The 11,933-nt window shown below is 40.4% G+C and overlaps 1 protein-coding gene across 7 annotated transcripts in view; it reads left to right on the top strand.

The window, feature by feature from the left end:
• The window catches only part of BTBD10 (BTB domain containing 10), an 89,734-nt gene extending 77,807 nt beyond the window's left edge, over nucleotides 1–11,927 (top strand). For 5 of the 7 annotated variants that reach the window (XM_029914572.1, XM_029914575.1, XM_029914573.1 and 2 more), the window contains 3 exons: nucleotides 5,203–5,424; nucleotides 8,061–8,171; nucleotides 11,303–11,927. In XM_029914572.1, the coding sequence (XP_029770432.1) occupies nucleotides 5,203–5,424; nucleotides 8,061–8,171; nucleotides 11,303–11,613 (644 nt within the window). In that variant the 3' untranslated portion in view covers nucleotides 11,614–11,927. The remainder of the gene's footprint in view (nucleotides 1–5,202; nucleotides 5,425–8,060; nucleotides 8,172–11,302) is intronic. The other 2 variants (XM_029914574.1, XM_029914571.1) reach the window with 1 other exon arrangement.
• The last annotated feature ends 6 nt before the right edge of the window (nucleotides 11,928–11,933 follow it).

Below are 11,933 nucleotides of genomic sequence, written 5' to 3' on the forward strand. Positions count from 1 at the left end.
GAAAAGAAGGTGAATTTCCTAACTCGAGGATGCAGAGTTCTAAATCTATCAATTACATCTGTTCCAATGTGTCATTCAGGTCCATTGTTTTTTTTAGTGATTTTCTGTCTGGTTGATCTATCCATTGCTGTCAGTGGAGTATTAAAGTCCCCTGCAATTAGCATATTCTTATCAATAAGATTGTTTCTGTGATTAATTGTTTTATGTATTTGGACACTCCTGAATTTGGCACATAGATATTTATAACTGTTAGCTCTTCCTGATGGAGAGATCCTGTAATTATTATATAATGTCCTTCTTCATCTCTTGTGACTGCCTTTACTTTAAAGTCCAGTGTGTCTGATATAAGCCGGCTACTCCAGCTCTCTTTTGGCTTCCAGTCTCATGATAGATATTTCTCCATCCCTTAACTTTCAACCTGAAGGTGTCTTCCGGTCGAAAATGAGTCTCCTGTAGACAGCAAATAGATGGGTTTTGTTTTTTTATCCATTCTGCTACCCTGTGTCATTTGGTTGGAGCATTCAGTTCATTTACATTCAATGTTGTTATCGAAAAATGTGGGTTTAGAGTTATTGTGTTCTCCCTAGAATTCATGTTTATAGTGGTGTCTCTGGCACCTTGTGTTCTTTGCAACATTTCCCTCATAGAGTCCATCTTAAGATTTCCTGCAGGGCTGGTTTGGTGGTCATGAATTCTCTCAATTTTTGTTTATTTGGGAACACCTTTATCTCTCCTATTTTGAATGACAGGCTTGCTGGATAAAGGATTCTTGGCTGCATGTTTTTTCTGTTCATCACATTGAAGATTTCCTGCCATTCCTTCCTGGCCTGCCAGGTTTCATTAGATAGGTCTGATAGCCACTCTGATAGGTTTCCTTTTGTACATGAGGGCCCTTTTCTCCCTACCTGCTTTCAGAATTCTCTCTTTATCTTTATATTTTGCCAGTTTCACTATGATATGTTGTGCCAAAGGCCGATTCAAATTACATCTTAAGGGGGTTCTTTGTGCTTCTTGAATTTGGATGTCTATTTATTTTCCCAGATTTGGGAAATTTGCAATTATAATTTGGTCTAGTATCCCTTCAGGCCCCTTCTGTCTTCCTCTTCAGGAATTCCTATGATAGGGATGTTGTTCTGCTTGATTGTATCACTCAGGTCTCAAATTCTCCTTTCCTGCTCCTGGATCAATTTCTCTCTCTTTTTTTCAGCTTCTTCTTTTGCTATAACTGTATCTTCTAATTCACCTATTCTTCTCTCTGCCTTGTCAATCCTTGAGGTGGCTGCCTCTATTTTGTTATTCACCTCATTTATAGCCTTTTTAAAACTCATCACACCTATTTTCAAAGTGCCTAGTAATTGTCTCAGTTGCTTCTTTGATGCTTTTTTCAACTCCAGCGATTAATTTTAGGACAAGCTTTTACAATTCTTGATCCGGTATGTTGTCTAGATCTGACTTGAGCCGTTCTGTGGCTGTGACTTCTTCCTGGAGATTCTTTAGGGGAGAGTTCCTTCGTTTTGTCATTTTTGGTAGTTTTCTGTCTCTTGTCAGCTTTAAAAAGCTCGTTGTGCACTGTGCACCTGTTAATATTGCTCTGTTAAAGGAGGCTTATGACTGTCCAGGGCCTGTCGCTTCAGGAAATATTCTTTTAATGGTGTCTCTCAGTTTCTCTTGTTGTGCCTTTGAATATTTTATTTCTTTACTCAGCGATATTTGGTACTTGCCAACATGCACACCTTGACTTGTTTCTTGGTGTAGCTCTAAGAATGAAAACAGACAGACAGACACAGAGGGAACCGAAGCACACAAATGCACAGAGAAATCAAACAAACACATTAAAAGGGGGAAAGGAAAGAAAGTAAATGGAGAGGAAAGAGATGAAAAGAAGAGAAGAAAAAAGATAATAAAGGGGGTCAGAGACAACAAAGGACAATGGACAGTCTAACAGTGTGTGACCAGTTGAGGGGAGAGATAAGGATGAGATACAGGGGAATATATCTGGATTGCAAGAAAGAAACAAGGGAGAGAGGAGATAGGAAGATAAGGAGTAAAAATTAAAAAAAAATTTTAAGTAAAAACTATAATAATAATAAAAAGTAAGTATAAAAAAATAAGAGAAAGGAAGAATAAAAGAAAACAAAAGCAGCTCCCCCTTGCGGACAGGCGTGGTTTGGTGTGGTAGGTCTAGGAGGCTGCTCTCAGAGGCTCTGCCTTGGTGGCTGCAGATAGTAAAATGGCGGCATGCCTCGCCTTGCTGAAACTAGGCACTGTAGCCCACTCTAATGAGTCCCATCCCCTTGTGCTGCAGCTGAGCCATGTTGTATTTTCCAGGCCTGCCTTGGTTCAAAGTCTTAGTCCATGCACTTTTATGCTACCACAGATGAGATGTACTTGCTTTGGGGACTGGCTTCTTAGGGAGAGGGATCAGTTTCTTTTGGCTCTGGCCGGGGGTTTCGGCTGCTGCTGCCTGAGGCGAGGTGTGCTGCCTGAGGCAAGGTGCGCAGCAAGAGGCGAAGTACACACCCTCACAGACACCTGCGGACTCCCAGCCCCCAGTCGGGATCGTGATCGCATTGGGGGAGGTATCAATTTCTCTTGGCTGCTGTTGCCCGAGGCCCGGACACTGCCAGAAATGAGCTGCAAGCTCCTGCAGCGGAAGCTCGAACCCCGGCCTCCACCGTTGCCAACTCCCTCCAGGGATCGTGTTGGGGTGGGGGCTGTTTTTTCCCTGTTGGCACCCGGGATTCGGGATTGGCATGGCCAATGCTGGGGGCGAGATGCGCCGTAGAAATGAGGTGTGTGCTCCCACTCCCGTAGGCAAGGTCGAAGTGAGTGCCCCTGGGGCTGCCGCCGACTTCCCAACGGGATGGCGCAGGGCTAGAAGCTGTTCTTTCCCTTGTGCCACCCGGATTCAGGATTCGCGCTGCCCAGCAGGTATATATGGAGTAAGAGTTTCTCTCTCCGAGCGTGGTTAAACGTTCTTTACCTCTCCCCCAGAGACAGTACTATGAGTGTGTTCAGTTTCTCTGTCTCTTCCCTTTGTCTCTTGGGCTCCACGCGCTTGCCCCGTGTTGCGCTGGGGCTCCCACCTCCCCTGCCCATCTCGGGCTGGCCCGTTTTCAGTCTCCCCAGTTTGCACTCACTCACTCAGGTATCTTTGAGGTTGTCTTCTTACTGGAGTCCGTAATTTATCCTTCCGCTCTTGCAGATGAGAGTAATGTCCTTCTCAGTTCGATAGATGGGGCAGACGAAGTTTACAGAGCTCCCTTCCTCTCCGCCATCTTGGCTCCTCTCATTCTACAAATATTTAAGTTCCTACTATATGTCCAGCACTCTTCTGAGATGATTCTGAGAAATGAATGGATGATGTGGCTATTTACTGATAGACTTCAGGGAGAAGCAGATATGATTAAATTCACTTTTGGTTATATTGAATTTGAGGTACTTGTGAGGTGGCATCCCAATAGAGATTTCCAGAAGGCAGTTGAATATAATGGATCTAGAATATAGAAGATTAAAATTAGTAGAATAAATTTGAGAATTATCAGCATAAGGTAGGAGAAGAAAAGAAAATTTTCCCGAGAAACATCAGTATTTAATGAACAGTTAGAGGGGAAAGAGTTGGTAAAAATGATCAAAGAACATCCAGAGGAGAAGGGAAGCCAGAGAGAGTGGTATCAGAGATTCTAAGGAAAAAGAGTGTTCTAAGAAGAAGGTAGTGGTCCTTAAAATGAGATTCAACCAAGAAGTCCAATAAAAACAGGATCCAAAGTTGTTCATTATTTTTACAACTCTAAAGGTCATTTGGGGGCTGTATTGAGAGCTGTTTTGAGGAGTACTGAGTGTAGAAGCCAGATTGGAATTGGGTCAAAAGTTAAAGGAAAGTCAGTGTGTTGATATATCTAGGAGTTTGACGATAAAGGGAATTAAAAAGAAGAAATCCTAATGGGAAGTAGCCAGCCTAGAGAGAGGCATGGCTAAATAATAACATTTTATTTAATAATTTGTTATATCATTATATACTTTTAATAATTATATAATTAGCGACAAGTTTTAGGAGTTAAAATGCTCTCCCTCTGGAGATTATAGATTAGACTGAATTCTAATTCCTTCTCTAAGCCCCTCAGTAGTTCTGAATTAGTACTGTGTAAGCTTAAATAGGAGATAGGACATTGCCATTGACAGAAAACTAAAAAGATTAAGTCAGTGCAGGTGAGTTTGTGTCTGTATTTGGGAAATTGAAGTTATTCAATATGTCTGTACTTAGCCTTTTGTTTTCCTCATCCCAAAGCCAGTTTACTTCTTTTTTTACACTGAAATGTTACTGTTGTTTGTGAATAATTTTCTGAAAGAAAACATGTAGATGGAATATGGAAGCTATTTTAGTTCATGTGGACAATCTGAAAAGATCTTTAAGATACGCTTTAAGATAGAATTGCATATATTGATAGAGGACAGCATGATATAATAAAAACTACCCTGGGCTATGGAGGGGTTGGGAGATTTAATTCTGATTTTGCAAATTAGTTTTGTAACCTTGGGCAGATGACTTCATGAAGTATAAAATGGAGCTTGTGTTAGATGCTTTTAATTGGCCTTTCTTGCTGTAAGATCCGACAGTTCCATAAAATCTCTTTCTAGGAAATGTTTTTTTCAGTGTTCATTTTTGAGAGAGAGAGAGAGAGACAGACCAGGGGAGGGGCAGAGGAGAGGGGGACACAATCTGAAGCAGGTGTCAGACTCTGAGCTGTCAGCACAGAGCCCAACACAAACCATGATATCATGACCTGAGCTGAAGTTGTATGCTTAACTGACTGAGTCACCCAGGACCGCACCCCCAATTTTTCCCTAAAGTTTATTTTTGAGAGCACAAGGAGGGGAGGGGCAGAGAAGGAGGGAGACACAGAATCTGAAGCAGGCTGTGGGCACTGACCTGTCAGCACAGCCCGATGCGAGGCTTGAAGCCACAAACTGTGAGATCCTGACCTGAGCCAAAGTTGGTAACTTAACCAACGAACCACCCAGGGCCCCCCTAGGAAAAGTTTTGACTAAAAAAATAACCACTATATTTTGTATGGTAGGGTTGCAGAGTAGATGCTGAACTAATCTGGTGTTGTGTGTGTGTGTGTGTGTGTGTGTGTGTGTGTGTGTGTGTGTGTGTGTTTCTTGTCTTTTACTTGTCAGTCATCCAAAAAAAAAAAAAAGGTATTTTTGTGGGTTTTGTTTCAGGTGCCCTGATGCATGAGTTATCAAATGATGGTGCTCGTAGACAGTTTGAATTTTATCTGGAAGAGATGATCCTGCCTCTCATGGTAGCCAGTGCCCAGAGTGGGGAACGAGAATGCCACATAGTAGTGCTTACAGATGATGATGTGGTCGATTGGGATGAAGAGTATCCACCACAGATGGGAGAAGAGTATTCACAAAGTGAGTGTTGTGGCATGTTTTCTGTCTCTTGAGTCATCATAGATTCTCTCTGTGTCTTTGATAATACTGATCAGAGGACAGTTTTTATTTAAAAAAGTGCATTGAATTCTTACCTGCACCACCAGTCATCAGCTATGGCCTATGGGCCAAAATCCAGCCTCTTGCCTGTGTTTTTAAGTCCAGTTTTATGCATTGTCTATTGCTGCTTTTGCGCTACAGCGGCAGAGGTGAGTAGTTGCAACAGAGACCGCATGGCTCGCAAAGCCCAAAGTATGTACTCTGTGGCCCTTTAGAGAAAGAGTATGCCCACGCCTGTCATGCACAGAAATGGTTTGCTCTTTGTTGAGTATCTGGATCTTGGTGGAGTTTTTTTTTTTTTTTCTTTGCATTTAGAAAGAAGCCTTCTAGAGAAGTAAGCTTGGTAGATTATAAATAAATCAGCTGATTTTTTTTGTAGATGAATTTTTATTCAACTATAAAATGAGAAGCTTCATCTCATTGGTTTCCAGTGTGACTTTAAGTTCTAAGATGTTCCCTTTTTAGTATCATATGTGTTCTGGAGGATATAGTGATCCTTGGGAAATCTTTGTGGAACTGTATATAGTTAGGTATTTTTGACGAAAACAGCTTAATTTGAGCAACAATGACTTTTTCCATTTCAAACTTTTGAAAAAATGTTTTCAATGTTTATTTTTGAGAGACAGAGAGAGACAGACAGACAGAGTGCAAGCAGGAGAGAGGCAGAGAGGGAGACACAGAACCTGAAGCAGGCTCCAGGCTCTGAGCTGTCAGCACAGAGCCCGACGTAGGGCTTGGTCTCACAAACTGCGAGATCATGACCCAAACTGAAGTCAGATGCCCAACCGACTGAGCCACCCAGGCGCCCCTTAAACTTTTTCTGATAGGAGCCTTTTGATTTTTTTTGTTGTTGTCAGAAAATTTATTTTATTTTTGGTGAGCCCAATATAGTATTTTTGAGCAGTTTTATAGATTTGAGATACCAGATAGAGTTAAAAGAATGATTTGAGGAACTAGATAAAAGAACCTGCCATCTTGTTCTGTACTTCAGTCTGTGTTGACTTGGTAAAGATTAGGGGTTAAGTTAAAAAAAAAAAAATACAGGAATATAGAAACTAGAATGCCTTAATCTTTGATTTTTTTCATTTTACTTCTCATTGGCTAAAAACAAAGCAGTCTCCAAGTGGCATTCTTTTTGTAGATTTTCAAAAGATTATTTTAACCTAAGTTATAATAGTACTTTTCAGAGTTTACATTTATATGTTCCCTTTACATGATATACTTAATGAGTGTTGTGATTCTTCTCTGGACAGTTGTAGTAACAGCCATTTCTGTTGTATTTCCTCATTCCTAACTTATTTTCTGACAGTTTTCTGTAAAAATATGTGGAATAACAAATTGAGCAAAACACAGGAAAAATGAAAGGCTAACAAAAATGAAAAGGAATAGTCTAGAGAGTATAGAGCCAGCTATAGAACACAGAAATGACATGATAGTGATAGAGGAATATAGTTGACCTGGCTTTTCCTTTTCACTTGTTGGACTTTCCATGTCCATGTTCTTTGGTTTGTTTTCTTTTTTCTTCATCTTCAGCTTCGAAGCTTAAAGAGGACTGAAAACATTTTTACTTAATTTGTTTAAATATATTTCATTTTGTGCTCAGATGCTCTTCAGCGTGATTTTCCTAAATGTGACATACACCATAACATTCTGAGATATCAGATTTTTACCTTAAAATACCAGTAATCTTAAGGATGTAAATCACAAATTGACCCCATGAGTAACTCTGTATACGTATTTTCCTTTTATTGACTCTTAAACCAGCATGTTTGGTTTGTGAGTGTGTTTTTCTTTTTTTGAAAAAACCTTTGCAGTTCACCTTTTAAGGGAGATAACTCCACCTGAAAGAGAGAACGCGAGGAATGTCCATCACTCTAACTCCCTGAAGTTCCCAGCACATTTGGAAGACTCAACATGTTGTCAGTGGAATGTCTGTCCTTTGCAAAGCCAGTTTGCTCTAAACAGACTAACCTAGGCAGAACATGCTCGAATCTGCCATTTTTTTTTTAACATCAGTATTAAATGGGGCTGTTCGCCTGAATTGAAGCAGTTTGTGGGGAGGGTCTTTGCCTTTTTGGGGAATTATTAATAGTTGCTCAATCCATGGTCTATAAGATGTATCCGTCTTGTACTTTCTGACAAGGTAGTTGTTACCCTTCCAGACAAGGCCTTATAGGCATCACAGCAAAGTCCTTGACTTTGGCTGCTTGATAATGATGTGACATCGCTATGTTTTTAGCCCTTTATTTGAAGAAATTGGGGCAGATCCCATTCCAGTAAGTTTATATATGATATATCTTTCAGAAGGAGATTCTTCCTATGGACTGGGTTACCTGATTGGTTATTAAAGCGTTTCTTGTTTTAGCTTAAGTAGACATTTGCTTATACATTAACTGTACTGAATTGTCCTGTCATGTTGGCTAGTCATCCTTCCGCATCACTGCATCCATATTTGCGCTTCTAGGGTTGTCAGGCCCCTTTGAGGATCAAGATAATTTTAAGCTTATCTCTAAGTACTTTGATTTTAATAAGAATATATATATTTTTTTTGTTTCCAGTTATTTATAGCACAAAATTATATAGATTTTTCAAGTACATTGAAAACAGAGATGTGGCCAAATCAGTTTTGAAGGAGCGAGGTCTTAAGAAGATTAGATTGGGAATAGAAGGTAAGACATTTTCATTATTTTCTATTAATTTTCTTTAAAAAAAAAAAACAGTTAAAAATTGAATGCCATTTGGGTATAGTTTGAGAAATACATACTTTGAGAAGAACTCAAATGATTACCAAATGAATGCTCATGCAGTAGACCTATAAATAATAAATATTACCTTCCTTTATCTGAGAAAGCCATTAGAAATTATTTATTCTGTAAGGTATCCTAGCAATACAGAGAAATAAATTTGTCTTTGCTGCCATAGGTCCCCCTGATGCATATCTCACTGGGCTCATATATATGTTTGGGCACATGTGTACACATTCCCATAAGGTTGCCAGAGCTCTTGGCCTATTTGTGATCATTGGAGTTCCTCAAAGCCCAAGAAAACTAAAAACTACTTTCTGAAAATGCATGTAAAAGCATATTCGTAGCTTACTGGTTCTTAAGGTATATAATAGTTAACTTATTTTCACATAAATACAGATTTCAAACTTAATCTTCTTAAATGTGTACATTTTTAGATTGTTTTTACTTTGTAATTTAGATAGAATTTTCCAGATGCCATGTCAGATATTTTTATTTTAAAGTGTCCTTACTAAAGAACAAAGTGTCTCCCTTGGCACAACATGGCAAAGTGTAAAGATTAAAGGTTGTGGGGCCACATTGCTTGTGTGTTTAGATACTATGACTTAATAGTTGCATGAGCTTGGCCAGGAGTGCTTAACTTCTGTGCCTCAGTTTCTTCATCTAAAATGGAAGCATTAATAAGTACTTACAGGGCTAGTAGGATAGAATGAACCAATACAGGAAAACACTTAAAACAGGGCCTTGCACATAGTACTTTCGCAGTATGTCTGTGATGCTGATAATGAAGATAATGGTGTTGATCAGTGACCTGTTGAGCTGTTGGAGATCACAGTAATGGGCTACTGAGATATAAGGGAAAGAAAGACCAGAAATAGGGTCTTTGCAGGAAGGGGAGGAGACTTTGGGCTAAAAATACAGTGGAATTGCTCACATGTTTGCTTCACCAGTGTGTGTTGTCCTCTGTCATTTTGTAAATAGTGGAATTTAGCTGTTTGATTTCCAAGCAAGAAAGAAGGCACCTGGAAACTACTATAGATTAGGAGGTTGAGGAAAGCCTCTTAAGGCAGACATGTGAGCTGAAGCCTCATGACAAGTCGGTTGGAACCAGGTTGTAAAAAAGCCTTATATTCTATGCTGAGGACTGTAGACTTTCCCTTGGAGCATGAGGAAACCATTGGTAGTAGTTTTTAAGCAAGGCTATAATATTACACTTGTGTCAGAGTGGTGATTTTGTATGGAGGAGATTGGAATATGGTGAGAGGAATTTTAAAGACTTTCTAATAGTCCAAGAGGAATCAAGGACAAAGAAATAGAGCTGGAGAACTTTCTGAACTCTAGAGCTGCCCTTTAGATGGTAATTGATTGGGAGTGTGAAACGACATTCTGCCGATGGTCTTTAAAAGGTTTTTAGGGGGCTCCTGGGTGGCTCAGTCTGTTGAGCATCCAGCGTCGGCTCAGGTCATGATCTCACGGCTCATGGGTTCGAGCCCCGTGTCAGGCTCTGTGCTGACAGCTAGCTCAGAGCCTGGAGCCTGCTTCAGATTCTGTGTCTCCCTCTCTCTCTGACCCTCCTCTGCTCACACTGTCTCTCTCTGTCTCCCAAAAAAATAAATAAAAGACATTAAAAAAAATTTTTTTTAAAGGTTTTTAGCCCTGCCTGCCCCTGAGCCACATACATGCACATTCCATACATGGCTAAATATTTAGCTACCAATGATGCCTACATACATCCTTTATACAATAATTTGAGTCCCTGAGATGTGAGGTTTTTCTAGTTTTTTCTGATTAAAAATATTTTTTTAAAGTTTATATATATATATGTTGGGAAACAGCATGAGCAGAGGAAGGGCAGAGAGAGAGGGGGAGGAGAATCCCAAGCCGGTTCTGCACTATTATCAGCATGGAGCCTGATGTGGGGCTCAAAGTCTTGAACCATGAGCTGAAATCGAGGGTCGGATGCTTAACCGACTGAGCCTCAGGTTCCCCCTAGGTTTCTCTGATTCTAATATGGTCTGTGGTCCATGAGCCCAATTTCGCCCATTGCCTATTATTGTTTTTCCTCCCATGGTCTGTTTTTATAAATAACGTTTTTATTGGAACATAGATATGCTTATTCATTTACATATTTCTATGGCTGATTTCACTTTACAATGGAATAGTTGAGTAGTTGCAATAGAAGCTAAAGTGAGCCTGAAGTATTTACCATCTGGCCTTTACAGAAAATGTTTGCCAGTCCCTGTTCTAAACTAGCAATTCTTGCTGGTACAAGGGAGGGAAGGGACTTATAATAACTCCTAAGAAGTGTATGTCTTTGGAAAAAAATTTACTGAAACTTTTCCCAAACTAGAGTTGTCTTTACTAGTTGTTAATATTTAGTAATTATCAAGAAAAGGGAGATATAATTAGGGGAAGCTGCTTTGGAATCGCCAGTCTGGATGAACTGGTTGGTTGTTGTTGGAAGTAATGTTGAAATGGCATGGGGGTTAAAATACTGGCTTTGCTGACCTGCATGCAGTGAAGCTGGACTGCTCTACAGCTCTTTATCGTTTAACAACACAAAACAAAACAGAAAAGAAAAAGAAAAACCCAAAGCAATATAAAGAGGAGATTTAGGTTTTAGGAAATTAGAAGGCTAACATGGCAACAAATTGCAGGCCTTGAGGCCAGATAATCCTGTGAAGGGAAGGGTTCAGGGATATTAAGGACACACAGGTGGAGCCCAAGATGCACTAGATTACGTATCATTGTATTTAGGACCTACCCCTCCATGCTTTGACTTTAAGAATGTTTTTCTAGTGGTTGGTGTATTAAGTGGGATTGCTCCAGTAGGGTTTCAGTTTCTGGCTGTTGAACTGATGACTAAAGAGATGGAATATTGGTTTCCTTTCTTTAATTTCTGTTTGTTCAGGAACTACAGTAGAAAAGCCCTCGTTAGGCTAACTTGAGAAGTGTGCCAGGACCATGTGTGCATGGTGTGTGTGTGTGTGCGCGCTTGCGTGCGCACACGCGTGTTTGTGCATGTCCTCAGTTTTTAAAACTTTTCTTTCCTCCAGGTTATCCTACCTACAAAGAAAAAGTAAAGAAAAGGCCTGGGGGCCGCCCAGAAGTGATTTACAACTATGTCCAAAGACCCTTTATTCGAATGTCTTGGGAGAAGGAAGAAGGAAAGAGTCGGCATGTAGACTTTCAGTGTGTAAAGAGTAAATCTATTACCAACCTTGCAGCAGCTGCCGCAGACATTCCCCAGGACCAACTGGTAGTCATGCACCCGACCCCGCAAGTGGATGAGCTGGATATTCTCCCCATGCACCCCCCTTCTGGCAACAATGACCTCGATCCTGATGCACAGAATCCAATGCTGTGATGCTGGCGTTCCTTGAAACCATAGCATGCTACCCTTCACGGTGACGTCGCGCGCTCCTCATTCTGCACTGCAAGGCCACGCTCTTCATCGTGAGATGCACATAACAATGTTTAGGATATTGCAGTGGAGGCTTTTTTTAAAGACCAAAGGTAGCGGAATGGTTTTTTTTAAATGAGTACAACTCTAGCATCCTGCGGTTCCAGTTATAGAAATGTTATTTGTTTACCAGTAGGTTCGTGAAATTGGTTCTTTGTATGGGGGACAGTCCTTTTTCACACATCTAGATATTTTCAGAAGTGGTGAAAATTGGCAGCTGGGGT

The sequence above is a fragment of the Suricata suricatta genome, chromosome 11 (assembly GCF_006229205.1).
Source record: "Suricata suricatta isolate VVHF042 chromosome 11, meerkat_22Aug2017_6uvM2_HiC, whole genome shotgun sequence".
NCBI lineage: Eukaryota > Metazoa > Chordata > Mammalia > Carnivora > Herpestidae > Suricata > Suricata suricatta.